At 47.2% G+C, this 25,515-nt stretch overlaps 1 protein-coding gene across 6 annotated transcripts in view; it reads left to right on the top strand.

Moving 5' to 3' along the window:
* COL6A3 (collagen type VI alpha 3 chain) overlaps positions 1–25,515 on the top strand; it is a 91,745-nt gene that overhangs the window by 32,274 nt on the left and 33,956 nt on the right. For 4 of the 6 annotated variants that reach the window (XM_030916462.1, XM_010357930.2, XM_030916464.1 and 1 more), the window contains 18 exons: positions 1,597–2,181; positions 3,866–4,465; positions 5,760–6,332; positions 8,056–8,664; positions 10,735–11,340; positions 13,874–14,488; positions 15,748–16,347; positions 16,986–17,323; positions 18,610–18,688; positions 19,630–19,775; positions 21,483–21,575; positions 22,138–22,191; positions 23,149–23,220; positions 23,927–23,953; positions 24,065–24,109; positions 24,227–24,280; positions 24,731–24,793; positions 25,434–25,499. In XM_030916462.1, the coding sequence (XP_030772322.1) occupies positions 1,597–2,181; positions 3,866–4,465; positions 5,760–6,332; positions 8,056–8,664; positions 10,735–11,340; positions 13,874–14,488; positions 15,748–16,347; positions 16,986–17,323; positions 18,610–18,688; positions 19,630–19,775; positions 21,483–21,575; positions 22,138–22,191; positions 23,149–23,220; positions 23,927–23,953; positions 24,065–24,109; positions 24,227–24,280; positions 24,731–24,793; positions 25,434–25,499 (5,225 nt within the window). The remainder of the gene's footprint in view (positions 1–1,596; positions 2,182–3,865; positions 4,466–5,759; positions 6,333–8,055; positions 8,665–10,734; positions 11,341–13,873; positions 14,489–15,747; positions 16,348–16,985; positions 17,324–18,609; positions 18,689–19,629; positions 19,776–21,482; positions 21,576–22,137; positions 22,192–23,148; positions 23,221–23,926; positions 23,954–24,064; positions 24,110–24,226; positions 24,281–24,730; positions 24,794–25,433; positions 25,500–25,515) is intronic. The other 2 variants (XM_010357927.2, XM_030916463.1) reach the window with 1 other exon arrangement.

Below are 25,515 nucleotides of genomic sequence, written 5' to 3' on the forward strand. Positions count from 1 at the left end.
GATGTGGTGGCTCACGCTTGTAATCCCAGCACTTTGGGAGGCCAAGGCAGGTGGATCACTCAAGGTCAGGAGTTTGAGACCAGCCTGACCAGCATGGTGAAAGTCCATTTCTACCAAACCAAACCAAACCAAACAAAACAAAAATTAGCCGGGCATGGTGGTGCGTGCCTGTGATCCCAGCTACTCAGGAGGCTGAGATGGGAGAATCGCTTGAACCCAGGAAGTGGAGGTTGCAGTGAGCTGAGATCGTGCCACTGCACTCCAGCCTGGGTGACAGAGTGAGACTCTGTCCTAAAATAAAAATAAAAATAAAAATAAGTTCTAGAAGGTAGCTCTGATTCTTAGAAAGTTCTTCCTTACCTTCATCCCAAACTTTGTTTCCTTTGTCTGCTTTTACAAAATCAATTTGCCATGCAATCTATCTGATGGTATATAGTAGCGGAGGGCTCTTTTGCAAACAGCTTATCTCAGGTTTAATCATTTATGTTCCTCTACTTCTTGGAATCTCTGTCAGATTTCTGGGTTAGGTGTTGTGGTCTAATAGAGTTCATGGTTCTTGCAATATGGGTGGGGTGCCTACACATGGATACAGCAGTTCACAGTCATTGTGAGACAGTGATCTTATTGAGATGTTTTTGTTTTATGGTTTGCCTTTAAGTTATCACTGTCATAATGTATTACTTAGGACCTTTAAAAACAGGTCTTTTTTTTTTTTCTTTTTTTTTTTTGAGACAAAGTCTCGCTCTGTCACCCAGGCTGGAGTGCAGTGGTATAGTCCCGGTTTACTAGAACCTCCTTCTCCTGGGTTCAGGCGATTCTCGTGCCTCATCCTCCCAAGTAGCTGGGATTACAGGTGTCCACCCCCACGCTCAGCTCATTTTTGTATTTTTAGTAGAGATGGGGTTTCCCCTTGTTGGCCAGGCTGGTCTTGGACCCCTGAACTCAGGTGATCCACCTGCCTCGGCCTCCCAAAGTGCTGAGATTACAGGCGTGAGCCACTGTGCCTGCTCAAAACACAGATCTCTTAAGTGAAAAGTGTTTGCAGCACTTGCTGACTTTGATGCTAATTTCCTTTTTATAAGTTTTGTGTTAAGTAATTCTTTTGCCTGTCAAATGAAGACATGAAATAGAGAACTGAGAAGAACAGGGATGTGCTCTTTCAGCTTGTGCACTTGACAATGAGCATTTTGAAATCAAGACTATGAAGCAAAGGGTTCTCTAAGCAGACATCAGTGGTTTCTTTAATTATTCAAGCAATGGCTTCACTCTGGCCAAGTTGTGTATTTGTGGCAGAAAAGAACTTACTGCATTTTCAGTGATAGCATACAAAACAGGTGGCTACTAAAACTAAATTTGTTTTGTGCAACTATTTTGTAAAAAGTACTGACTGGGCAGGGTGGAAGGGGAGCCAGCAGGTGGGGAGGCAACTGTAACTTATGTGTTCGTTAGGACAAATTCCCTTTGGGGCAGCCCTGTGGTCACATTGGCCTCAGTAAATGGGGGTGTCCTTTAAATGGAGTTAAGCTTTGTAGAAAGTCATTGTTGATTGTGCTTGGTAAGGCCATTCTAATTGCCTTATAATGTTGCCACCTACAGTCATTGAAGTCAACAAGAGAGACATAGTCTTCCTGGTGGATGGCTCATCTGCACTGGGACTGGCCAACTTCAATGCCATCCGAGACTTCGTTGCTAAAGTCATCCAGAGGCTGGAAATTGGACAGGATCTTATCCAGGTGGCAGTGGCCCAGTATGCAGACACTGTGAGGCCCGAATTTTATTTCAATACCCATCCCACAAAAAGGGAAGTCATAACCGCTGTACGGAAAATGAAGCCCCTGGACGGCTCGGCCCTGTACACGGGCTCCGCTCTAGACTTTGTTCGGAACAACCTGTTCACGAGTTCAGCCGGCTACCGTGCTGCCGAGGGGATTCCTAAGCTTTTGGTGCTGATTACAGGTGGTAAGTCCCTAGATGAAATCAGCCAGCCCGCCCAGGAGCTGAAGAGAAGCAGCATAATGGCCTTTGCCATCGGGAACAAGGGCGCCGATCAGGCTGAGCTGGAAGAGATTGCTTTCGACTCCTCCCTGGTGTTCATCCCAGCCGAGTTCCGTGCCGCCCCATTGCAAGGCATGCTGCCTGGCTTGCTGGCACCTCTCAGGACCCTCACTGGAACCCCTGAAGGTATGGTGGGGATGGCTTCAGACACACAGTGGGGTGGTCTCCAGGCAGGACCTTTGAGAACAAAACAAAATGAAGTGTGTTTGTGTTTAGCTAAGAGACCACAAGCGATGAAAACAGCAGCAACAAACACGATTTATTTCAAGTTCCCTTTTGCACTGGATTGAGGATTGTATGGTTTGAAATGCCATACAGTAAAATTTCATTTAATAAGAACCGTATGATTTAAACCGTAGGACCATGGGGCCACCTGTCTTTGAAGCTGCTGGCCGAGGAGGTCACATCTCAGTTCTTATTGCTTGTCAGATCCCTGTGTTCTTCTGTTTCTACTGGTGATTTCTGTCCAGCCTCCTCCCCACCACCGGGATGTAGCCTTCCTTTCCTGAGTTGACCATCTACTTCTAAACAGCCTCAGTCTGAGCTGTTTAGGGCACCGTGTCCTCAGTTTTTAATCCCTCTCTTCTCTCTCATTAAGGGATTACCCTCAATGGGAAAGCATATTGAATGGATAAGTGCGGAGTTCAAACCTAGTGGTTCTTCAAATCCCTCATTTAATATGATTGTCAGTGGAGAGTTATTTTTAAAGATATTATACAGATATATGAGCTAATGAGTTGAAGAAATACAATTCACCATCCTTAATGAAGAGAAGATGAGTATCACAGAATGACGCTTTCCCTCCTTGCAGACTCGATGACTAGAGGATTGGCCGATGCATGACCCATGCTGCCTGGATGCATGCTTTCTCTTCACACTCCCTGGTCTTCTAAATCCATCTCTTTCTCTCTCTCTTCTAAAAATGTTCTTAAAACTTTTAATCAACACTTTCATAGCCAAAGTTCAACTTAACCTAGGATACAATTAGTTGTGAGGTCTAAATTACAGTAGGGCATCAGGGAAGAAATAAAAAAATAAAATTTTAAAGGCACATGCTAAATGTGTTGGGTCAAATATGCTATTTTGAGAATTATACTTTTTATTCTTGATGTGTATAACTTTGGCCAAGTCTAGCAAATTGTCTCTTTCTATTTTACTGTGTATTTATGGTCCCATCATCTCACTTTGGGGGAATTCCCTTGTTGGATGATTACCTAGCAAGACTGTGACTTCCTAATAGAAGAGTCCCAGTAGAGAATGACAAACAGGGAAGTCTGAAGAAGACTTCAATATGAGACCAGACTACTTTTGTTTCTTTTTTTTTTAGCCTTAAGGAACTCATGTTCCCGGGTTAGTGAGGGCTAACTGCTTCTGAGCTATGGATGGAAGACCCTCTGTTAGTGGGTAGAGGTGAGCCCCAGAGGACCTAGCCAGGCACACTTAAACCTGTCTGGGATGAGTGATGTGGAATGATGCAGCACCTTCATAGAACTCATTTTTAGGGAAGGAGTGTTTTGTTTCAAGGATTCTGATCATTTTTGTTGTTTGTAAACATTCTAACTTTGATGTTGCAGCTCTCTTCGAGCCAACTTGGTTTTGTAAACTTGGCTACCAATATGTCTCACAAACACCAGCCACCACCAGAGGAAAATATGCAGCCATCTGCCATATTTTACAAGACGGGCATGCTTTGCCACACTGACTCTCTCTGTGTTCTAAATGTTGGCATGTGTGCACGTGTTGTAGGCACACATGATAAAACTCTCCGTGGTTGTCTATGTCTCACTTTGTTTTCTGTGCTTCACTGCAGTTCACGCAAACAAAAGGGATATCATCTTCCTTTTGGATGGATCAACCAACGTTGGAAAAACCAATTTCCCTTATGTGCGCGACTTTGTAATGAACCTAGTTAACAGCCTTGATGTTGGAAATGACAATATTCGTGTTGGTTTAGTGCAATTTAGTGACACTCCTGTAACGGAGTTCTCTTTAAACACATACCAGACCAAGTCAGATATCCTTGGTCACCTGAGGCAGCTGCAGCTCCAGGGAGGTTCTGGTCTGAACACAGGCTCAGCCCTAAGCTATGTCCATGCCAACCATTTCACGGAAGCTGGCGGCAGCAGGATCCGTGAACACGTGCCGCAGCTCCTGCTTCTGCTCACAGCTGGGCAGTCTGAGGACTCCTATTTGCAAGCTGCCAACGCCTTGACACGCGCGGGCATCCTGACCTTTTGTGTGGGAGCTAGCCAGGCGAGTAAGGCAGAGCTTGAGCAGATTGCTTTTAACCCAAGCCTGGTGTATCTCATGGATGATTTCAGCTCCCTGCCAGCTTTGCCTCAGCAGCTGATTCAGCCCCTAACCACATATGTTAGTGGAGGTGTGGAGGAAGTACCACTCGCCCAGCCAGGTAAACCTCCCCTGTTGCCGGGAACTCCCTCTTCTTCCTCAGGCACCACCCTGGTGGGTAGTTGGCCAGTCTGAACTCAAGAGCATTGTGGACTGTAGAAAGACAATTGTCTCCCTTCCATTGAAATAGTTTGAATGGGGACTTGAGACACTGTACCAGCAAGGTTGGACTCTGTCTAAAGGGTGTTCACGAAGGAAAGTCTAGAACATCCAGCTTATATTCTGTCCATTTTGCCTCACCCTTTATTCAGAAGGATTTTTTTCCTCTAATGACTGTGAGGATTCTGGAGTTCGAATTCAGAGTTGGGGGCCATGGGGTAGAGAGAGACAGAGAGAGACATTTTTCTTACATGAGTATGCCTTGGGATTATTTAAACATTGAAATTGTTATTTTTATATGATTTTTAAATGTTCAACATCTGCTGTATCTAGAAAATTATTTGTTATAAAACAAACAAAGGGTGCATCTTCATGCAATGGTAAAATGGTTTCTAGGGGAAGTCTAACTTATTACTATTACTGCAGATTATTATGGTGGTAAGATATGGTTGTATTAGATCTACCAGTCTGCTAACATCACACAGACGAGTGGCAAGACTAAACCCATTGAAACCTAATCAAAACAGTTCTAAGAATTGTTTGAACTGAGAATGATATTTACATTACACGTTGTGGCACCATAGGGCCTGTCATCTGTGTTTCCTATTGTCTCATTACAACAGATTGGGAAGCACTGACAAACAGCCTGACCCACAGAGCAATAATGGGCACTATTGTGGGTCTTGGCTCGTAACCTCAAATTTAATGATCTGATCATTCAATTACAGCAGATCATGGCAACCCAGTTATCTTTGAGTGGTTGACTCATATCAGCCCCCCCCGCTTTTTTCCTAGAGATTGAGATCAATTTTTTAAGCAAAAGTATATTAAGTGGCATGTTTTCAATACTTTTATTTGTAACAGTTTGAAAATGCTATCTGTTTTCCTGGAGTGATTGCCACCTGATGTAAGAATAGAACCCAGTGGGGCTTTTCCCTGGCTTGCTTTCTTGAAGAAGCATGATGCTAGATGGGATAGGCTGATTTAGTCACTAGTTTTGTGCAAATATGCACTGCTTTGAAATAGGACATTTTCAAGACAAGTGGTATGAATTTGGGTTTTCTCTTCTCTTACTGGCACAGTGGTCATCAGATGAGTTATGCTAACTCCCATTGTCAAATGGTGCTGGGCTGAAGTCACTTTGGTGCCTGTTATGCTCTTGTCCCTCATTGTATCCTAACCTACCTTCATTGCAGAGAGCAAGCGAGACATTCTGTTCCTCTTTGATGGCTCAGCCAATCTTGTGGGCCAGTTCCCTGTTGTCCGTGACTTTCTCTACAAGATTATCGATGAGCTTGATGTGAAGCCAGAAGGGACCCGAATTGCGGTGGCTCAGTACAGTGATGATGTCAAGGTGGAGTCCCGTTTCGATGAGCATCAGAGTAAGGCTGAGATCCTGAATCTCGTGAAGAGAATGAAGATCAAGACAGGCAAAGCCCTCAACCTGGGCTACGCTCTGGACTATGCACAGAGGTACATTTTTGTGAAGTCTGCTGGCAGCCGGATCGAGGATGGAGTGCTTCAGTTCCTGGTGCTGCTGGTTGCGGGAAGGTCATCTGACCGTGTGGATGGGCCAGCAAGTAACCTGAAGCAGAGTGGGGTCGTGCCTTTCATCTTCCAAGCCAAGAATGCGGACCCTGCTGAGTTAGAGCAGATTGTGCTGTCTCCAGCGTTTATCCTGGCTGCGGAGTCGCTTCCCAAGATTGGAGATCTTCAACCACAGATCGTGAATCTCTTAAAATCAGTGCACAATGGAGCGCCAGCACCAGGTACGGTAGAGAAATGCTAGTTGCTTCTGCCACTTTGTTCTCTAATGCATGAGTTGAGGGTAGGCTGCTGGCCACTGGTCCTCAGATAGAAGCCCTCCTTGAGTTTACAGGAAAGGTGGAAAATTAATCACCTGCTGGTTTCAGCAGGAACAAAAGAATATGAGAATTCTTTCCTTACTTTGATTCTCTAGCTGCTCTCGCAGGAGAATCAGGGTGAGTATTTTTAAGGGCATTAGATTATTTCATAGTAAGACATGTTACAAAGATTTAGATATCAGTGGTTAAAATCCTTTTTTAGAAACAGTTTTTACTGTACACATAATAAAAGCCATATCATATGGTTATATTGTTATCAGTCCTTCATTACATTCATTAAAAATTAAAGGATTAATTTTTAATGAATTAATATTAATCCTTAAAGAGGAAGAGGCAGATAAATTTCCATCATAAACTCTGCATTAAAATCCCACAACTGCTAATTCACACTGTCATGACTTTTCATTTAACCACTTTCATTCGGTGATAAAAATGCAGTGAAGAGACTAACTTCCCCTATACGCCTTTTGATGAAAACCGGAGACTCCAGAGCCTCTCCTTTGACTACTGGGCCCATTGGCCATTGGCTTGGGATGGTAACTCTAACATGTGGGTTCCATTTCCTCCCATTAACCCACTTGTGACTTAGAGCAACTCACTTGAAACCTCCCATCGATAAAATGCTAGTGGCTGTGCAGGTGCTGCCATCTCATATCTCTCCTCCCATCCCAAGTTTTTTCTTGAATACACCTTTGAAAGCTAACAATACTCTTCAAGCACTGAAAAGTTCAAAAATAAAAGGGGTCCCTATATTGGTGTATTAGTTTTCCATTGCTGTTACAACAAAGTAACACAAATTTAGTGGCTAAAAACAAAACAGGCCGGGCACAGTGCCTCACACCTATAATCCCAGCACTCTGGGAGGCTGAGGAGGGCCCTTACCTGAGGTCAGGGGTTGGAGACCAGCCTGACCAACATGGTGAAACCCCATCTCTACCAAAAATACAAAAATTAGCTGGGCTTGGTGGCGGGTACCTATAATCCCAGCTACTCTGGAGGCTGAGGCAGGAGAATCACTTGAACCCAGAAGGCAGAGGTTGCAGTGAGCTGAGATTGTGCCACTGCACTCCAGCCTTGACGACAAGAGCAAAACTCTGTTCACACATGCCCCCACTCCCCCCCAAAAAACTTATTATCTGACAGTTTTGAAGATTGGAAATTGGAAACCAGTGTTGCTAAGCTAAAAACAAGGTGTCAACAGGCTGTGTTCTTTCTGCAGGTTCTAAGGGATTCTCCATCTGCTCACCTTTTCCAGCCTCCAGGTGCCGCCTGCATTCCTTGCCTCCTGGCCCCGTCCTCCATCCTCAGTGCCAGCAGTTTGGCACCTTCTCTTCTCTCTGACCTCTGTTTCCATCCTTACATCTTCTCTCTGACTCTGAGCCTCTTCCCCTGTCTTATAAGGACACTTGTGATTGATTCCATTGGGCCCACCTGGCTAATTCCAGGGTCATTCCCCCATCCCCAAATCCTTCACTGAAGCACATCTGCAAAGTCCTTTTCTCAAGTTCAGAGATTTGGACTTGGATATCCTTGGGGTGCTGTTGTACAGCCCACCTCGCTGATATGAAGTTGTTACCATCTCACTGATATGAAGACTGTGTGAGTTACCAGGCTGTTCTCCTCCCAGTTTCAGGCGAAAAGGATGTGGTGTTTCTGCTTGATGGCTCTGAGGGCGTCAGGAGCGGCTTCCCTCTGTTGAAAGAGTTCGTCCAGAGAGTGGTGGAGAGCCTGGAAGTGGGCCAGGACCGGGTCCGCGTGGCCGTGGTGCAGTACAGCGACCGGACCAGGCCCGAGTTCTACCTGAATTCATACATGAACCAGCAGGACGTCATCAACGCCGTCCGCCAGCTGACCCTGCTGGGAGGGCCGATCCCCAACACCGGGGCTGCCCTGGAGTTTGTCCTGAGGAACATCCTGGTCAGCTCTGCGGGAAGCAGGATAACAGAAGGCGTGCCCCAGCTGCTGATCGTCCTCACAGCCGAAAGGTCTGGGGATGATGTGCGGAACCCCTCCGTGATCCTGAAGAGGGGCGGGGCTGTGCCCATCGGCATTGGCATCGGGAACGCTGACATCACAGAGATGCAGACCATCTCCTTCATCCCGGACTTTGCCGTGGCCATTCCCACCTTTCGCCAGCTGGGGACCGTCCAACAGGTCATCTCTGACAGGGTGACGCAGCTCACCCGCGAGGAGCTGAGCAGGCTGCAGCCGGTGTTGCAGCCTCTGCCGAGCCCAGGTACGCAGGGAATTCTTTGCGTCCTCACTCCGTGTCGTTGTCTGGGGCTACTTGTCTGGACTGTGGGCCACAAGGTATTTTCAATTTTGCTTTTCCTGCCATATGAAGTGAAAACTAAAATTACAGGAACATTTAGGAACCCATATGCCCTTTTTGGCCTCGATGGGCAGAAATGGCAGAGGTTCAAGGTGGGAGATGCTAAGATTCATGTTTTAGGGCAAATTAAATTCTCCAAAAGGGACATATATGCAGCTTGGAGTTCAGACTCCTTAATTTTGCATGAAGGCTTCTGTCTGGATATCTGAAGGGAGGGGCCATCTAACTGATAATGCCTGTTCCATATCAGTCCTGAGTTCCCCTGGTAGGTTTGGCAGCAGCCTTCTGTGAGGCAGGAGGAGTCTGACCAGAGACACTCTGCAGGCTGGGACATAGACTCTGAAATATTGGTATCTCCAGAGCTAAGGTGTAAGACGATTTTGACTTTGCTTGGTGCTGAGAAGCAAGTGTCTTAACTGGCAGGAAGACTACTTGGCTCTATGACCATAGTTTGTTCTATTTCCTTCTTCCTGTTCCCTCTTTGTAGGCCTGGTACAATAAACTAAAAAATGGTGGGAGCCCTGGTGCTGAGAAGGAAGGAGGGAAGATATATCCACCTCTCAATAAATGCCCTCCAAGGGCCACTCTCCCGGGGTACTCAGGTGGGGGGGAGCTCACAGTGGCGAAGGAGGCAGATGCGGCCTTGCTCCCTTGTACCCACTCACTCACCTGCCCTTCCAAGAGGAGAGAAAAGAAGGAAAGGTGGGAGGAGCGGAGGAAAGAGTAAAAGCAAGTGAAAGGAAATCACCGCAGGATACAGTGGGTGATGAGGGTGGTGAGGATGACTATTTGGGTGCAACTGAGAGGGACTTGGTTTCTCCTCGCTGGCGTCCGGGGCAGAAAGCAGTGTGGCCCACCAGGTTTCTGTGGGATGCTCCTAAGCATTTGTGATCAGATAAATTTGGGCAACAGTGGGATAAACAAAGTGAAAGAGATGTTCTTTCTCCCTAATTAACGTGCTTTGTGTGTCTCCAACATAAGACAGGAAATGCAACATTTCCAAAATGTATCTGCCTGCAGGAGGCCTCTGTTATGCTTAGCCCCAGGTTGCTGAGAATGGACTTTGGGAATATTGTCACAGTGCGGGTGCAGCTTCTGTCGTCAGGAACGTACATTTCCACAACCCTGTGGCTCTTCGCCCACTCACTCTCCTTCGCTCCAGAACGGCTTCCCTCTTTCCCTCTTCTCCTATTTGGAGGCTTCTCTCACACCTCTCCTGACCCAGCTGACTCTCAGCTGGTAATCTCGAGCCCCATTTCTCCAAGAAAATGCAAGTAAACCTGAAGAGAGCTGTCCCCGGCCACGTCGTCCCACGGTTCCGTGGATGGCCTATCTCCGCTTCCTCTGCTCCCTTTCCTCTCACTGCTCAGTGGCACCATCTGCAGTTCCCTTTCTTGCTCTTGTGCCACCCTTTCTCCACTGTACTGGATGGTTACATCCATGATAACATGCACTGCTTCTTTTCTCATAAATACCCTCTCTGATGCTCTACTTCCCCTGTCAGCAGCACTTGTCTCCTTCTAAAGACTTATCTATACTCTAAAGTTCCTTTCCTCTCATCCTCTCTGAGCCCACCCTCCTTTGTCATTCATCCTTGCTCCTCCCCCAAGTGCTCCAGTTGAGGTCACTCTATCTGACAAGGTCCCTGCCTCCGGTGAAGCCCAGTGGCCGACCCTCAGGTCCCTGAGCAGCACCTGCTGCAGTGCAGTTCCCCTCCTTCCAAAGCACCATCCTCACTAGTCCTGATGCAGCTCTTCTGGTTTCTGCCTCCCTCGGGTTTTTCATCCTTTGCTCCCCTTCTCTCTGACATGTAAACACTGAAACACCCAGGACTCCCACTTCTTGGACTTTTAACAGTGGTGGTTGGTGTTAGGATCCCCTGCCTGTGACTTCATGACAAACTGGGTAGTGGTTCATGAACGCTAAGAATTTGGTGACGATGAAGGTGAAGCCATGCTCACATTTGTTTCGCAGGTGTTGGCGGCAAGAGGGACGTGGTCTTTCTCATCGATGGTTCCCAAAGTGCCGGGCCTGAGTTCCAGCACATTCGCACCCTCATAGAGAGGCTGGTTGACTACCTGGATGTGGGCTTTGACACCACCCGGGTGGCCGTCATCCAGTTCAGCGATGACCCCAAGGTGGAGTTCCTGCTGAACGCCCATTCCAGCAAGGACGAAGTGCAGAACGCGGTGCAGCGGCTGAGGCCCAAGGGAGGGCGGCAGATCAACGTGGGCAGTGCCCTGGAGTATGTGTCCAGGAACATCTTCAAGAGGCCCCTGGGGAGCCGCATCGAAGAGGGCGTCCCACAGTTCCTGGTCCTCATCTCGTCTGGAAAGTCTGACGATGAGGTGGATGACCCGGCGGTGGAACTCAAGCAGTTTGGCGTGGCCCCTTTGACGATTGCCAGAAACGCAGACCAGGAGGAGCTGGTGAAGGTCTCACTGAGCCCCGAATATGTGTTCTCGGTGAGCACCTTCAGGGAGCTGCCTAGCTTGGAGCAGAAACTGCTGACACCCATCACGACCCTGACCTCAGAGCAGATCCAGCAGCTCCTAGCCAGCACTCGCTATCCGCCTCCAGGTAAGATGCGGGTGTCGGAAGTTCTCCTTGGAGTATTTTCCATATGAAAAATAACAGGCTCAAAGGCCATGGTACTCAAAATAAATTAAATTAAAATAAAGGTTGTGTGCCTTTACCTTTATGGTTTTTTACTTTGTGACAGGGTCTGGCTTTGTTGCCCAGGCTGGAGTGCAGTGGCATGATCATAACTCATTGCAACCTCTGCCTTCTGGGCTCAGGTCAACCTCACACTTCAGCCTCCTGAGTAGCTAGGACTACAGGTGCATACCACCATGCCCGGCTAAGTTTTGTATTTTTTGTGGAGATGGGGTTTTGCCATGTTGGCCAGGCTGGTCTCGAGCCCCTGAGCTCAAGTGATCCACCTGCTGCAGCCTCCCAAAGTGCTGGGATTACAGGCATGAGCCACCGCGCCCGGCACCGTTATGTTCTTCATGCCCACCAGCCAGCCCCCACCAGGACACACCTGTGATTGAGCAGGTTGGGTCTATTGCTCACGGAATCCAGGGAGAATGCATACCGTGGCGAAGCATGGGACATCTCCATAGGAGGGTGGCGGGAAGCACTGGGGGGACTTGAGCTAGTGGCAGGTCATTTTGTGGAAAGTTTAAAGAAATGGAACTTTGGCCTGGATTGGATGTTGTCAAGATGCGGAGGTGATTGTGTAGCTGTATCTTAAGTCTCATCTAGAAGCAGGATGGCCCTGGTATAGATTGAGAAGAGCAGTCACTCTTATTAACCAGGATAGGGGGTGTTTTTGTCCTTTTTGTGGTTTGCACCATGTTTTTCTTTTTGTCTGTGTTCAGATAGGGTTACAATGTGTTCTCATTTTCATCTTGCCCCGTCATGATCACACAGTGGACTTGTCTATCGTGGGGGTTCTGTGAGATCATGTGTGCTCTACAGGAGAACCCCAAGGCCATGTGTGCTGGACCAGCTCCCTAATGCGGGGCTGATTCTCTCTTTCTTAGAGTAAACATTTCCATCACAGGAGCTGCTCAGCTTCCACTGTGCTGCATTTACACTGTAAATAGCCCAATTGTGTATGAGGCAAAGGGCAGGTTGAAATGTGTGGAGTGGCAACATACAAGTTTAATAAAATGGCATCTGAGGAGTACCTAAAATTCTAACTAACAGGAAAATGTGGCTCATCTTTCTCAGGATCTTTCGATTAATTTATTGTTAAAAATGCACTAGGCTGGGCGTGGTAGCTCATGCCTGTAATCCCAGCACTTTGGGAGGCTGAGGCAGGCTGTTAACGAGGCCAGGAGTTCGAGACCAGCCTGGCCAGTATGGTGAAACCCCATCTCAACTCGAAATACAAAAATTAGCTGGGCATGGTGGCACACATCTCTAGTCCCAGCTACTTGGGAGGCCGAGGCAGAAGAATCCCTTGAACCTGGGAGGTGGAGGTTGCAGTGAGCTGAGATCATACCACTGTACTCCAGCCTGGGCGATAGAGTGAGACTCTATCTCAAAAAAAAAATATTAAAAAAATGCACTAATGTAAAGAAAATTAGTCAGGGTGGGTGGGGGAAGCTGGGCACGGTGGCTCATGCCTATAATTCCAGCACTTTGGGAGGCTGAGGCAGGAGGATCACTTGGGTCCAGGAGTTCAAGACCAGCCTGGGAAACATAGTGAGACCCCCATCTCAAAAAATAATAAAAAATTTTTTTAAATGAAATTTTAAAAATAATGGCATGGGCATGGTGGTGCATGTCTGTAGTTCCAGCTACTTGGAGGATGAGGAGGGAGGATCACCTGAGTCTGGGGGGTCAAGGCTGCAGTGAGCTGTGATTGTGCAACTGCACTCCAGCCTGGGAGATAGAAAGAGGCCTTGTCTCAGGAAAAAAAAAAAAAAAAAAAGAAAGAAAGAAAAGGAAATAGAAGGAATCATAGTGAAAAATAAAAACTTTGTATAAATGCTAGAGATGTGTGAGCAAAAAGGAAATACGAGGACACAAATGCCTGGGGAGCATATATGTGACCCCTTGGATATAGCACTGTGTTATGTGTGTCCTGCTCCCATGGGCTGAGCCTGGGCAGCATGCTGGGCTGGCGTTGGGCTCCTCAGGGATCTCGCTTGCTGAGTGATAGCTTTCGACAAGGCAAGGACCTATGGCTTCAGCTGTTTCTCTTCTTGTGCAACAAAGATGTAGACCCCAGTGTCCTTGGTCTCTTCTGGTAGCAACAGTTCATGATTCTGTAGATTATGGTAGCCTAGGATTGATTTCTAAAATCTGCTTACATTTTAAAAATCAGTAGTAACCCAGACCACAATGCCAAAATTTAAATAGAGTAAATTCAGAAAGACACGTTTTGGATAACTTCAAATATTTCAAGAAGCAGAAATTGCTTTGGTGTAAAAGGTCCAATTTTTAACAGCTAATTTCAAAAAGCCCAAGATACAAACAACACATGCATCTTGGGATATAATTTTAAGGTTGATTAAGATTATGGTGCAAGGTGCACACCAAACCCAGGTGAGGGCTACTTACACACTGAACGTTTCCCTTTTTCTTCTTTGATCTGCAGCAGTTGAGAGTGATGCTGCAGACATCGTCTTTCTGATCGACAGCTCTGAGGGTGTTAGGCCAGACGGCTTTGCACATATTCGAGACTTTGTTAGCAGGATTGTTCGAAGACTCAACATTGGCCCCAGTAAAGTGAGAGTTGGGGTTGTACAGTTCAGCAATGATGTCTTCCCAGAATTCTACCTGAAGACCTACAGATCCCAGGCCCCGGTGCTGGACGCCATACGGCGCCTGAGGCTCAGAGGGGGGTCCCCACTGAACACTGGCAAGGCTCTCGAATTTGTGGCAAGAAACCTCTTTGTTAAGTCTGCGGGGAGTCGCATAGAAGACGGGGTGCCCCAACACTTGGTCCTGGTCCTGGGTGGAAAATCCCAGGATGACGTGTCCAGGTTTGCCCAGGTGATCCGTTCCTCGGGGATTGTGAGTTTAGGAGTAGGAGACCGGAACATCGACAGAGCAGAGCTGCAGACCATCACCAATGACCCCAGACTGGTCTTCACAGTGCGAGAGTTCAGAGAGCTTCCCAACATAGAAGAAAGAATCATGAACTCATTTGGACCCTCTGCGGCCACGCCTGCACCTCCAGGGGTTGACACCCCTTCTCCTTCACGGCCAGGTACATGCTGTGTGACCCATGACTGCAGAATGTGACATCAACATTTTTTTCTTTAAATTAAAAAAATTCAGTAGTCATTTTTAAATAATTTTCTTCTCTCTGGGTTGTTTCTGCAGATAATATTAGAAATTAAATACTGGAAAAGTAGTTCCATTGAAATTGCAGAAGGAAGCATATTATTGATCTTCCATCACTCCTGAGATTAATCATAGCCCCATTGAAAGGTTCTGTAGTGTTGCACTGAGTTAATTACAAACTCATTGGGTCTCAGAATAGAATGGCATCTTTGAAATCAGCCAGTCCATGCCCCACTGAACATGACTTTGAAGTTGGCCCATGCCCAGTGGCCAGATGCCTACCATAGTCTGGGATCCCTCATTCCTTGGCCTGGTGGGACCATCAGGGAATACCTCCCTGGAAGACTTGCAGCCGTCCGCCTCAACTTCTACCCCGTGCTCCTGGTTCTCACCTTTGGGGCTGCAAGAGCAAAGTGGATCTCTCCACCAGCCCATATTTTTCTTTGCCCCTCCTCCAGGCAATTGCCCTGTAGACATCTGAAGCAAACCATTAGGGTTGGTTCTTCAAGGGGGAGCCATATGCCTGTTTCCCTAGCTCACTGCTCCCCATCAGGCTGCCCATGGCACATCTCACATCCCTCATGCTGTCTCTCATACTTCCTCCTCTCTACTCCAGTCTTAATTGCTTGATTATAATCAAGAGATTACCCTTGACCTCACTGATATTCAGCCAGCTCCCAAAAAGCTCTCAGACCATCCTCCAAAGTTTAATGGGATCTCTTCCTATTTTCCAATCTATTTCTCCCAGTCCTTCCTTGCCTTGCCCCTAACACACCTCTCTTCACTTCCAGGCACTGTTTAAGATTCTTGACCACAAAGGGAGCTTCTAGTGGCATTTCCTAAAACACCTGAGATCACAGATGTCAAAGCCAGGTCCCTACTGAATTCTTGTCACAATGATATTTTGCACGGGATAACTGAAGTTCTCTGTCACTGAGTTTTCACAGAGTGTGACATCAAATAATTTTTCTCCTTTCCTTTTTTAGAGGATTTATCATTCATCTTCTTATATTTAGCATGTTTGGGAGCTGCAAATTCAGGAACTACAGACTAAAGAGGCATGGATTTGAGTTAAGGTTTCACTGTGAATAAATTATTAGGAATGTCTTGTTTCAGTTATTTAATTTTACCTTTGGATCTGGAGACCCAATCTCTTCTTATTTTCACTTGAATCACTTCTAGAGAAGAAGAAAGCAGACATTGTATTCCTGTTGGATGGTTCCATCAACTTCAGAAGGGACAGTTTCCAGGAAGTGCTTCGTTTTGTGTCTGAAATCGTGGACACAGTTTATGAAGATGGTGACTCTATCCAAGTGGGGGTGGTCCAGTACAACTCTGACCCCACTGATGAATTCTTCCTGAAGGACTTCTCCACCAAGAGGCAGATTATCGATGCCATCAACAAAGTGGTCTACAAAGGGGGAAGACATGCCAACACCAAGGTGGGCCTTGAGCACCTGCGGGTGAACCATTTCGTGCCTGAGGCAGGCAGCCGCCTGGACCAGCGGGTCCCTCAGATTGCCTTTGTGATCACGGGAGGAAAGTCGGTGGAAGATGCACAGGATGTGAGCCTGGCCCTCACCCAGAGGGGGGTCAAAGTGTTTGCAGTTGGAGTGAGGAATATCGACTCGGAGGAGGTCGGAAAGATAGCATCCAACAGCGCCACGGCATTCCGTGTGGGCAATGTCCAGGAGCTGTCCGAACTGAGCGAGCAAGTTTTAGAAACTTTGCATGATGCGATGCACGAAACCCTGTGCCCTGGTGTGACTGACGTTGCCAAAGGTAACTCCCATTATATGCATATTTTCCATCCTTTCCTATTGATGTTTGTGCATCTTTAGCTGTCTAGTCCCTGGCGCTGACTTCTGGAGTCCTTAGGCATTTGTTTGCTTCATACATTTACTTATACCTAATGGGACTGGTCCTGACACCCACCTCACCACTACCTAGGGTGTTCCTCCAAGATAAGAGAAGTCTATTGTATTTTGCTTTTGTAAGATTTACTTTTCTCCCCTATTCTTTAGTCCCTCAAACAATTCAGATTTATTGATTCCTGTTTCTATTTATAGATCAAGTATTTGAGATCAGAGTATTTGATTTTCAAGTGCTTTTAATCTAAAGCACAACCTTGGGATGCATCTAAACACTGATGGTGTATTGTCACTCCAAAGTTAATTAACAATACCAAAAAACTCAACTTTAAAAAACAGCTTACCATTTGGCACCTAACAGCCACCCTCATTTCTGTCTGTGAGGGGGTGGATCGAATTGCTTCTCAAAGCTCACACACACAGGATCTCATTTTGCACTTGAGTGCGACGCCCTGGTCCTCTGCCTGGGTTGTCCCTGTTGCTGGTATAAGTAGAGTTCATTTCCTCAGCCCCAGCTGAGAACTCATCATCTGCATTTCTCCTTTCCAGCTTGTAATCTGGATGTGATTCTGGGGTTTGACGGTTCTAGAGACCAGAATGTATTTGTGGCCCAGAAGGGCTTAGAGTCCAAGGTGGACGCCATCTTGAACAGAATCAGCCAGATGCACAGGGTCAGCTGCAGCGGCGGCCGCTCGCCCACCGTGCGTGTGTCAGTGGTGGCCAACACGCCCTCGGGCCCGGTGGAGGCCTTCGACTTTGACGAGTACCAGCCAGAGATGCTCGAGAAGTTCCGGAACATGCGTAGCCAGCACCCCTATGTCCTCACAGCAGACACGCTGAAAGTCTATCAGAACAAGTTCAGACAGTCCTCGCCGGACAGTGTGAAGGTCCGTGGGGCCCCTTGGTTTGGGTGCTCCCTGGGCAATTTCCAGATTTTTACTGGAAAGGAGGAAGCCCCTTCCCCCAAGTTAAATCCTCTTCATGTTTAACTGGGTTGTTAGTGCCTATATGGAAAATTCCTTACTTATTAACTGATCCAATGTCATGTACTGTCTTCGTCATTTTGGTAGTCTTACTTAAGCTCTAAAAAGATCCTAGAAATCAGTAGTTTAACTTGAGTGAGTCGAATTTGTGATTGATTTACGTTTAATTAGAGTCCAGTCAGGTATGTTCTCCACTTTCATTTCTCTGTGTGTATGTGTGCATGCATGCGTGTGTATACATATACGAATATATATTGTGTAGACACACACACCATGTGAGTTTGCTAGGGATCATCATGAAGTACTACAGCCTGGCTTGCAACAGACATTTATTTTCTCACAGTCTTGGAGGCTTGACATCCTCGAGATGTTGGCAGGGCTGTTTCTCTTGAGTCCTCTCTGCTTGGCTTGTAGGCAGGGGTCTTCTCCCTGTGTCTCCACATGACCTTCTCTCTGTGCATGTCTGTGTCCTAATCTCCTCTTCTAAAAGGACATCAGTCATACTAGATTAGGGTCCACGCTAATGACCTCATTAACCTTAATTACCTCTTTAAAGACCCTATCTCCAAATACAGTCCCATTCTTATGGTACTGGGGGTTAGGACTTAACATACAAATTTTGAGGGGACACAATTTAGCCCATGACACATGCACACACATGCACACACATGCACCCCCACACATGCACTCCCACACATGCATGCACACACATGCACCCACACAACCACACATGCACACACACGCACACACACATGCACACAAACATGCATGCACACACATGCATATACAATGCACCCACACACAGGCACACATACACACCCACACACAGGCACACATACACACCCACACACATGCACACACACATGCATGCACACATGCACATTACTTGCAGAAACTACGTCTTAGAAATATGAGAATGAGATAAATTGCTTTTATTGTCATTGCTGCTTGTCTTTTTAAAAAATAAATTAAGCACTCAAATATACTTCTCCATTTTAAGTGTAATATCAAAGGCCTGTGAACATGGGTAATCACTCCTCAACTTGGGCCCTCAGTTTCCTTAAGTGTAAAACGAAGGGTTTGAGACAGCTGATCTCTCAGTTTTCTATTAGCAGTCTGCAACAGTCAGCAGTTTTCTATCAGCAGTCCTTTTTCATCTGCATGGGGTTTGACAGCTCTCTTATCTTCAGGTGGTCATTCATTTTACTGATGGAGCAGATGGAGATCTGGCTGATTTACACAGAGCATCTGAGGACCTCCGCCAAGAAGGTAGGTGCCAAGGCTTTTAATCATGAGAAGTAAACCCTTGTGAGGCAAGGTGTGCTGCTCTGCTGGAGAGAACCTCTCTGCTAAGGCAGTGCCCCGAGGGAGCAGCGTGTCTTGGGAGATTCTTCTTCCCAGCATCATGGCCCTTCATCACCTGCTTGGAGCTGTGGGATGGAGCTAACAAAAATTCCTTCTGTACTTAGACAACTTTACTGCTGTGTTGTGGCTGTTCAGGTAGTAGAATGTTCAGAAAGCATGATGTGTTTGCAAATGATCTTGAAATATTAATTCATTTATCTTCATCATATAAACTAGGAATTAATTACTAACAAAAATACATTGCTCTATTTTTGGTTTGCAGTTATCACAGTTCAACATTTAGTAACAATACACCTAAATAATACAAAGAAAATAATGTAAGCAATGATGTACCAAACATAAGGTGACCGGAAAGCAGCCACGCCTGTTATCAGATGTGATATTTGACTGTTCCCTTGCTTTGGTATTTGGTAGCACTGACTATCAGAAAGTGGATGCCATTACAGAGGCGCAGTTTATCCCAAGAACGTTCTATTTTTTAGCTTACTTTTCCCAAGCAGTGGAGATGAGGCTGCTATTATCTGATTTTAGAGGTGTTAGTATTTCAGTTCTTCCCACAGCATACTCGTATTACAGAGAACTCATGCATGAATATACTTCATGGATGCCACTTCCTATAGTTTTGGTAATAGGTTTAGTTCTTGACATACTGGAAACAATTATTCAGCAGAATCCAAAGTTTCAGTATTTCAACTATTCAGAGTAGCCAATTAACTTGATTAAATATATTCAAGTTAAAAGCTAAATTTTACACTGAAGTTTTCTTTAAAAATGTAGTCAGGAAAAAGGACAATGCAGTTCCCACCAGCCTAGGTGAGCCGTATTAAATGTGTCTTTCTTTGCAGGTGTCCGCGCTTTGATCCTGGTGGGCCTTGAACGAGTGGCCAACTTGGAGCGGCTAATGCATCTGGAGTTTGGGCGAGGGTTCATGTATGACAGGCCCCTGAGGCTTAACTTGCTGGACTTGGATTATGAACTAGCGGAGCAACTTGTGAGTTTTTTATGTCTTTATACACAAACCAGTTTAGATACCACACCTTTTGGCATTTCAAGAGAATGAAGTTAATTATTACCAGGCGAATGGGGGAGGGGTGCCTTGGTGGATAACTAAATTTATTTAATTCACTTGGGGACTGCCTTGTTGCCATAACATGTGTGAATCTGGAAATGGAGATAGCAAATCACTGGAAATCCAGCGAGCTGGAAGGGGGTCCTAGGCGCGCTGAGGTTGTAGCCTTAGCATTTTCTCTGCTCCCTTAGCAATGGCCGCTTTGAACACCATTGCTGGGATGCAGACCATCGAGATGGCCATCCTCAAACAGGAAACTGTGTCAAGAACATCTGAAATCTTGCATGATAAACACAAGAACATGCAGGAAAAGAAAGGCTGTTTCTGGGTGGAGAAGTGCTTTAATTGTCCTCTCTAGTTTCCCTCTGTGTCAATGAAGCTCCCTCTGGGGCTTCTAATCCTGCCCAGGGCCAGCCTCGCTCAGCTGGAGGTGTGACCTCCTGGGTTTAGACCGGGGAGATGAGGGACTGAGCTGCGAACTCAGAGGTTCTTTTTTTTTTTTTTTTTTTTGAGATGGAGTCTCGCTCAGTCGCCCAGGCTGGAGTGCAGTGGCGCGATCTCGGCTCACTGCAAGCTCCGCCTCCCGGGTTCATGCCATTCTCCTGCCTCAGCCTCCTGAGTAGCTGGGACTATAGGCGCCCACCAAGACGCCCGGCTAATTTTTTGTATTTTTAGTAGAGACGGGGTTTCACTGTGTTAGCCAGGATGGTCTCAATCTCCTGACCTCGTGATCTGCCCACTTCGGCCTCCCAAAATGCTGGGATTACAGGCGTGAGCCACCACACCCGGCCTAACTCAGAGGTTCTTTGGTGGTAGCAACAGTGGACTGTGGCTATGAGAATGGGATGAATGGACCCTGCTCCTTCCTTTCTTCCCTACTTCTTTGCAGGGCTAGAATCAGGACTTTTTTTACTGGTGGAGGTAGGTTGAGTTAGCTCACAAATCTGGGACATGGGAGAAAGGGAAAGCTCTTGGAACCTCAGTGGAAGAAAGTGCATGTGCCCACCATTAGTTATCGGATGGAAATGTATTTGGGCACGCTCTTTCCCACATTAGGTCAGGGGCCGGTTGGGATGAGAATGTAGAGTGTGTCTGTGTGACCCGGAGTTGAGAAGCTTGTGGCTCTGAGGCCAGGACCACTTGTGCCTGCTCCCACCAGGGCTGCTCTGGAAGCCTCTTTCTGGGCTGGTACCACATCCCGTGACTCTCACCCTGGTTCCAAGGAAGGGTGGTCATGGATTTCTGTTCTGGAACCCCCTTCAGTCTTGGCCATCTGCCATTTGCTTGGCTTTGCACTTTGGAACTGGAACATATGTAAGCTATAGTTAAGATATGACAATGGAAACTTCTAGAAATAAGGTCCAGCCTGAGGTGACATTGTGCATAAGATCTATCTTACTTTGGTTGTTCTTTACTTTCCCATTGGTGACTTCCCACCCACACCCTGACTGCCAGGAGCTGGGCCCTCCTGATTTTGCTGGTCAGCCATCCAACAAATGTCACCTGGAGGGACTTCACCTTGCACTGTGAAACCCCCATGCATCCGATTTTGACCCTTAAAGCATATTTATGATTTTCTGCTGGGCGTTTCTTGAGATCTGAACATTTGGTTTCTCTTCCTTTTGGTAGGACAACATTGCCGAGAAAGCTTGCTGTGGGGTTCCCTGCAAGTGCTCTGGGCAGAGGGGAGACCGCGGGCCCATCGGCAGCATCGGGCCAAAGGTACGGTGGCTTTACCCTTGCCCACCCCTGAGATGAGCTGTCAGAAGTCTGACATTACTTTGGTGGGGTAATTTCTCTAACAGGAGAATGTGGAGATGAAGGAGGAGACGAGAGACCATTTCTTATGTTAGGAGGAGCTCTGAGGGGCAGATCCGTGTGCTGCTCTGCTGGAGCCTGTCCCAGTGAATTTGGTTCAGGCAGAACCCTCCTTTTGCACGGGATAAGGGGATCTGTGCTTTAACATCTTGGTCCTTCATTTCATAAAATAATGTTAAAGTGAGCTGGCATCCCTGACAGCAGCCTGGCTGGGAATGGCAGCCGGAACTTGTAGCATTTGCTCTGAGTCAGTAGGAACTAACAGGCTTTCTTGGCAGAGCAGGAGCCTTAGAGATCCTGACAGAGAGAATCATGACATGGTGTAGTGAGGGGAAAAGCAGTAACAGGGAAAGCCATGCTGAGTTTTAGTGCTGCTCTGCCAAATGAAGGGGGGACCCAGGGATCCTTACTCTAGAACAAAGAAGACCACGGGATTTAACAAAGGACCTGATTTACTTTGTTTCAGGGTATTCCTGGAGAAGACGGCTACCGAGGCTATCCTGGTGATGAGGGCGGACCCGTAAGTAAAAGTTGTTTTCGTCCCTAAAATTTCACCCCCTCCTTGATCCTTACCCATTGGGATTGCATTGTGGATTTCAGCATTTGTTCAGTTGCTGATGGCTTTCCCTTTGGGAGAAAAATTAATTTCTAATTTTCTTAACAACTTTGCCCAGATGTCTAAGTACAATAATTGAAGTATGACAAATGTGGGCATGAAGGGTGGGATTTGTTCTTACTCTATTTCAGAGGGAGGGATTGATTGGTTTCTGAGCCAGAGGGACACCGAATTTGCACACCCAGTATCTACTAGATTAAGACATGCAAGTAGAGATGGGAGTGAGCTGAGGGGTGAGGACATAGTAGGAAACCTCACCAGGGCTGTAGGAGTTACCCTGTTAAGGGCAGTCCCCAGAGGGAATGTTGCTGGATCAGATCATCAGTGTCCGAGGGTCTTGAGGATGGACAGACCCCAGTAGCAGGGTCCATGGGAGCAATGCCCAGGATAGACGCCTGTCTGGGGAGCTTTGGGATACTAGATCAAGGTCCAGCCCTGGGATAGGGGACAGAGGGGCCCACGAGCAACAGTGCAGTCACCAAGGCCCAGCCGGCAGGGCTTGGCTAGAGAACAGGGAATCAAGCATCACTTGGAGAAGCTGTCAGGCCAGTAGGTCTTCCCAGGATTGAGCGCCCACAGAGACACGGTGCTGGGGGCCACCCACTCTCAGCCTGCAGAGCAGTGCTGTCTGCACTGCTACCCTCCCAGATCTCATTTCCGTCAGCGAACTGCAGGTTCCAGGCCAGGCCTCATTCAGGAGCCCAAGAGGCTCCCTGGCTCACGTAGCCTCGATTGACGTTCCCCATGGTGCAATCTGCTTTCTGCTGCATGCTGTTCACAGTACCTTCACTGCTGCAAGCCCGGCGGAGACAGGGTGATGAAGGGCTCCAGCTTGCAAAATGCCTTTGTCTCTCACAATAGGGTGAGCGAGGTCCACCTGGTGTGAACGGCACTCAAGGTTTCCAGGGCTGCCCGGGCCAGAGAGGAATAAAGGTGAGGCGTGGGTGATGGGCCTGTTCGCGTGGGGAGGGGTCAGGTGACTCGCAGTTTCTCCAGATGCTGCCAGAGAGGGAGGCCACCGGCCCAGGTTTCTTGACCTCAGCATTCAGCAGCCCGTGACCTCTCATCGGAAGGCAGTTCTGAGCGGGGTGGGTTCAGGAGTAGGGGCTGCCGCTGGTGGGGAACCTGAGAGTGGAGAAATAGTTTCCTATGGAATCATGAAGGAGCCAGGAAATGCTCACCAGGAAAGAACATGGGCCAGGGTGGAGGGAAGGCTGGTGCCCACGGGCCCGGCCCTGGACTGTGGGAGCGGCCGGGGAAGGGAGTGGACTGAGAGGACAGCACGGGGGTTGAAGGCTGGTGAACTTGCTTCTCTGTTTGCTAAAGTTTGAAGGCAGGTGCTGAAGGGAAGGGCAGCAAAGTTACAAAGTCAGCTCCTTGCCCTGGGTTTTGGGCCCCCGCCCCCCGCCCCCCTACCCAGGGAGCCAAGACCACCCAAGCATTCAGTTCGAGTTTCAGCTTTAAAACACCGCACGTGGTGGTGAGAGAGCAATCCAAAGGGGTGGGACTCTAATATTAAATTTTCAGACACTGCAGCATTCAAATGGGGTGGAGCGGGGGAACAGCCCTCGGCCTCTTCTGCCCAAGGGACCAGCCCTGTAGGAAGAGCTAATGCTTCCCCTGTCCTCTTGCCTTCCAGGGCTCTCGGGGATTCCCAGGAGAGAAGGTATGCAAGCTTGGTTTTGTTTTATAAATGGAAAACTCTCCCAGCATTTTTCTTTTCTTCCTTTGCCAGAATAGCTTTCTCTACTTACCTGTCTGCCTTATTCCCTCTTAGGGCGAAATAGGAGAAATTGGACTGGATGGTCTAGACGGTGAAGATGTAAGTGATTTTACACTAAGTCCAAACTGCTTTTGGTTCTGAAGATTCCAGAAACTAACAACTCAGTCTGCGATAGAAATTGCAGCAGGTGTGACCTTTAATCCTTGTCTTTGGCAGGGAGACAAAGGATTGCCTGGTTCTTCTGGAGAGAAAGGAAATCCTGGAAGAAGGGTAGGTGTATTTCCACAGTGCTGCTGTTATGGAAAGAATATCAACATTTCATTTAGGGAATAGTTATTTCCTTTCCTCATATATGTCAATCCTGCTTCCTCCAGGCAGCCTTCCCTGACTTCCCCTGTGGGTGCACCCGTGACATCCCCTCTCAGCTCTGACACATTACAGTACATTTTCTCATTTGGAGATCACATCCCATAGGGCAGGGACTGAGTTTGTTTTGTTGTAAATAAATCCCCAGTGCCTGGCACAAAGTGGCTCCCCAATAAATATTCATGGATTTACTAAACGAATAAAAAATATGTGGAAGTGAACTTGCCTTCATGGTGAATGAATAAATTGTAAATATTGTTCCAGTAAAGATTTATGAATTGAAGAATGTGAATTTTAGGGTGAGATAAAAATGGAAACATCTAGTTTTTAGCATTCACTTGTGCTTTTCTTTAGGGTGATAAAGGACCTCGAGGAGCGAAAGGAGAAAGAGGAGACGTTGGGATTCGAGGGGACCCGGTAAAGAAGATTCTTCATTGACGATTTCAGACCTGAGCCTGGGGAAGAGGGTTGTTGGGAATGTGGGATGAAAGGAAGAATTCTACTTTTGAAATTGCTTTAAAACATGTTGATAAAATATGTGCTTTGTCTTTTTCTTGCAATTTTGGGGTTTGGGGAGATGTATTGGTTCTGTTGCTAACCAGATAATCATTTGCAAGTCCTGTTATACAAATATCTGAGAAATTTCCAAAAGTGTGGTATCAGGGCACTTTAAATTTGCTTTTGGAAAAGAGAAGAGTTTGCAGCTTTTCTCATTTTGTGGCTCTGTAAAACCGTTAAGCAAATGAGCGGTACATGCTAGCCTCCTCCTCCAGTCCATCCTGCCTCTGTGGTTAAGGAGAAGCAAGAGTGAGCCTGGGGCGTCGTCCTCCCTGGGGAAGAACCATTGCCCCTGTTTGGGGCTAAGAGTTCTTTGCTGATCCCGTGATTGGATTCTGTAAGAGCTGCATGGATGTTGCCTGGATGGGCTGTGGTCGACGGGCTTGTCCCTCGGAGCCTTGCATGCAGGTCTTTGCTAATATTTCCCTGACCAGTCAGCCCAGTGGCAGCTCCTTTCCTTCCATATGTGGCTCATTTCACTTTCCCATGTCGCTTTCAGGGTAACCCAGGACAAGACAGCCAGCAGAGAGGACCCAAAGGAGAAATCGGCGACCTCGGCCCGATGGTAGGGCGCTGCACAT

This window comes from Rhinopithecus roxellana, chromosome 14 (assembly GCF_007565055.1).
Source record: "Rhinopithecus roxellana isolate Shanxi Qingling chromosome 14, ASM756505v1, whole genome shotgun sequence".
In the NCBI taxonomy this organism is placed as follows: domain Eukaryota; kingdom Metazoa; phylum Chordata; class Mammalia; order Primates; family Cercopithecidae; genus Rhinopithecus; species Rhinopithecus roxellana.